Source organism: Orycteropus afer, unplaced genomic scaffold (genome assembly GCF_000298275.1).
Source record: "Orycteropus afer afer isolate SDZICR_OR568_19922 unplaced genomic scaffold, OryAfe1.0 scaffold00045, whole genome shotgun sequence".
NCBI classification, from domain to species: Eukaryota; Metazoa; Chordata; class Mammalia; order Tubulidentata; family Orycteropodidae; genus Orycteropus; species Orycteropus afer.
In genome coordinates this window covers 1164532-1166363 of record NW_006921632.1, presented here as the reverse complement: position 1 = coordinate 1166363, position 1832 = coordinate 1164532, and the positions used below count along the sequence as shown (strand labels likewise).

Genomic DNA, 1832 nt, shown 5'->3' with positions numbered 1-1832 from the left:
ATTGTAAATTTTGGTCAATGACATGAGACAAAGAATATGTGAACTGCTGTATGAAAAGTGAATTTACTCTGTAAATCTTCACCCAAATCAAAATAAAATTAAAAAAAAAAAGAGTGGCTGGTGGGTTTGAACTGCCAGGCTTCTGGTTAGCAGTCAAATGCTTTAGGCACTACATCACCATAAGTCTTGTAGGAGCTATCATATTAGACAACACAGGTATAGAGTGCAACTAACACACCCTTCAACCCAATCAGAACTTGCCTCAACATACCTCTCAACCAGAAAATCTTCCTGATTAGCTCCTGCCCATTATGCTCACTCCTTCTCTTATTCTGTATCCAGTCCTCATTCACATTCATTTTGGACTTGCTGACATTTTGCTTTATGTTTTTTAAAATTTTATTTTTGTGTTTGTAACGTTTTCTTCCCCCAACTGAACAAAAATTCAAAGATAAGAGAATATGTCTTACTAAGGTCAATTGGCATAACATAGTCCACAGAGACAACATTCTACATTCGACTTTAGTGAGTAGTGATTGGGGTCTCAAGAACTTGTGAGCAGCCATTAAAGGTAACTATTGGTCTTTCCCCTTCTGGAGCAAACAAAAGTGAAGAAAATTGAAGATTCAGGAAACAATTAGTCTAAAGGGCTAATGGAGCACATGACTCCCAACCTCCATTATGCTGAGGCCAGAAGAACTAGGTGGTGCCCAGCTACCACTGCTGACTGCTCTGAAAGGGATCACAATAAGAGGTCCTGGATAAAGTGGGGAAAATGTGGAACAAAACTCAAAATTAGAAAAAAGACCAGGCTAACTGATCTGATGAGGACTGGTGAAATCCTTGAGACTATGGCCCTTAGATATCCTTCAAGCTAGGAACTGAACTTAATCCCAGTGATTCAACTGGTAGCCAAATGACAGACAGACCTATAAGGTAAATGGTAACATCAGGATGGTATACACCCATCACAACAATCAAGCATATGAGATCAAGCGGGCAGCATTTGCCCAGGGACAGAGGAAGAAGGAAGGGGATGGGAAGGGGAAAGGAAAGGAAGGGAAAAGGAAGGGAAGGAGTGGGTGTAGGGAGGAAATGGGAAAAATGCTGTTACGCTGTGGGGATTGCAGTAAATGTCACAAAACAATGTGTCCAGATTGCTGAATGGAAAATCAATTTTCTCTGTAAACTTTCACCCAAATCCCAATTAAAAAAGGAGGGCGGGGTGAGATTGATGGCTAGATAAATAAATAAATAAATAAATGAGACTATGTCTTCTGATTATCATCCTCCTTCTCCACAGTACCTTGTATGGTGCTTAGAATGCAGAAGGTGCTCAATAAAGACATTTTATATCAAGTACTTCCTTTGCCAATTTCCCCGACAGGTGGTAATATTTGTTTAAGATAGTTGGTCCTTTTGGACCAGGATTAGCACTTACTTGGAGAATATTTCTACAATAGCCGATGACTTGTTCTTGTTAACAAGAGAAAGTTCTTTGGCTGTTACCCTCAATGACGTTGATGTCCATTGCCGTCTATTGAATGGAGTTGATTCCATCTTGTCTACAGACACTAGAATACCTATGCAATAGAGAAAATCAGAATATTAGATGCAGAAGAGGACTCTCCAGTACCCAGAGTGGTCAGGGTGTGGTGCAAGTGAGAAAGTAGAGAGTCCTAGATGAGCAGGCTACATTCCTCTATTGGTTCTCCCAAAACTAACTGTATGACCTTGGTCAAACAACACAATCTCTGGGTTGTAGTTTCCTGTAAAATGAGAAGGCTAGACCAGATGATCTCCAAGGTCCCTTCCAGTTCCATTATCCTATG

General features: G+C 40.3%; 1 protein-coding gene across 1 annotated transcript in view; it reads right to left on the bottom strand.

The window, feature by feature from the left end:
• LIMA1 (LIM domain and actin binding 1) overlaps positions 1 to 1560 on the bottom strand; it is an 87420-nt gene extending 85860 nt beyond the window's left edge. Inside the window, exon 1 of the mRNA XM_007937813.2 lies at positions 1442 to 1560. Within this exon, the coding sequence (XP_007936004.1) occupies positions 1442 to 1560 (119 nt within the window). The remainder of the gene's footprint in view (positions 1 to 1441) is intronic.
• Between the last annotated feature and the right edge of the window lie 272 nt (positions 1561 to 1832).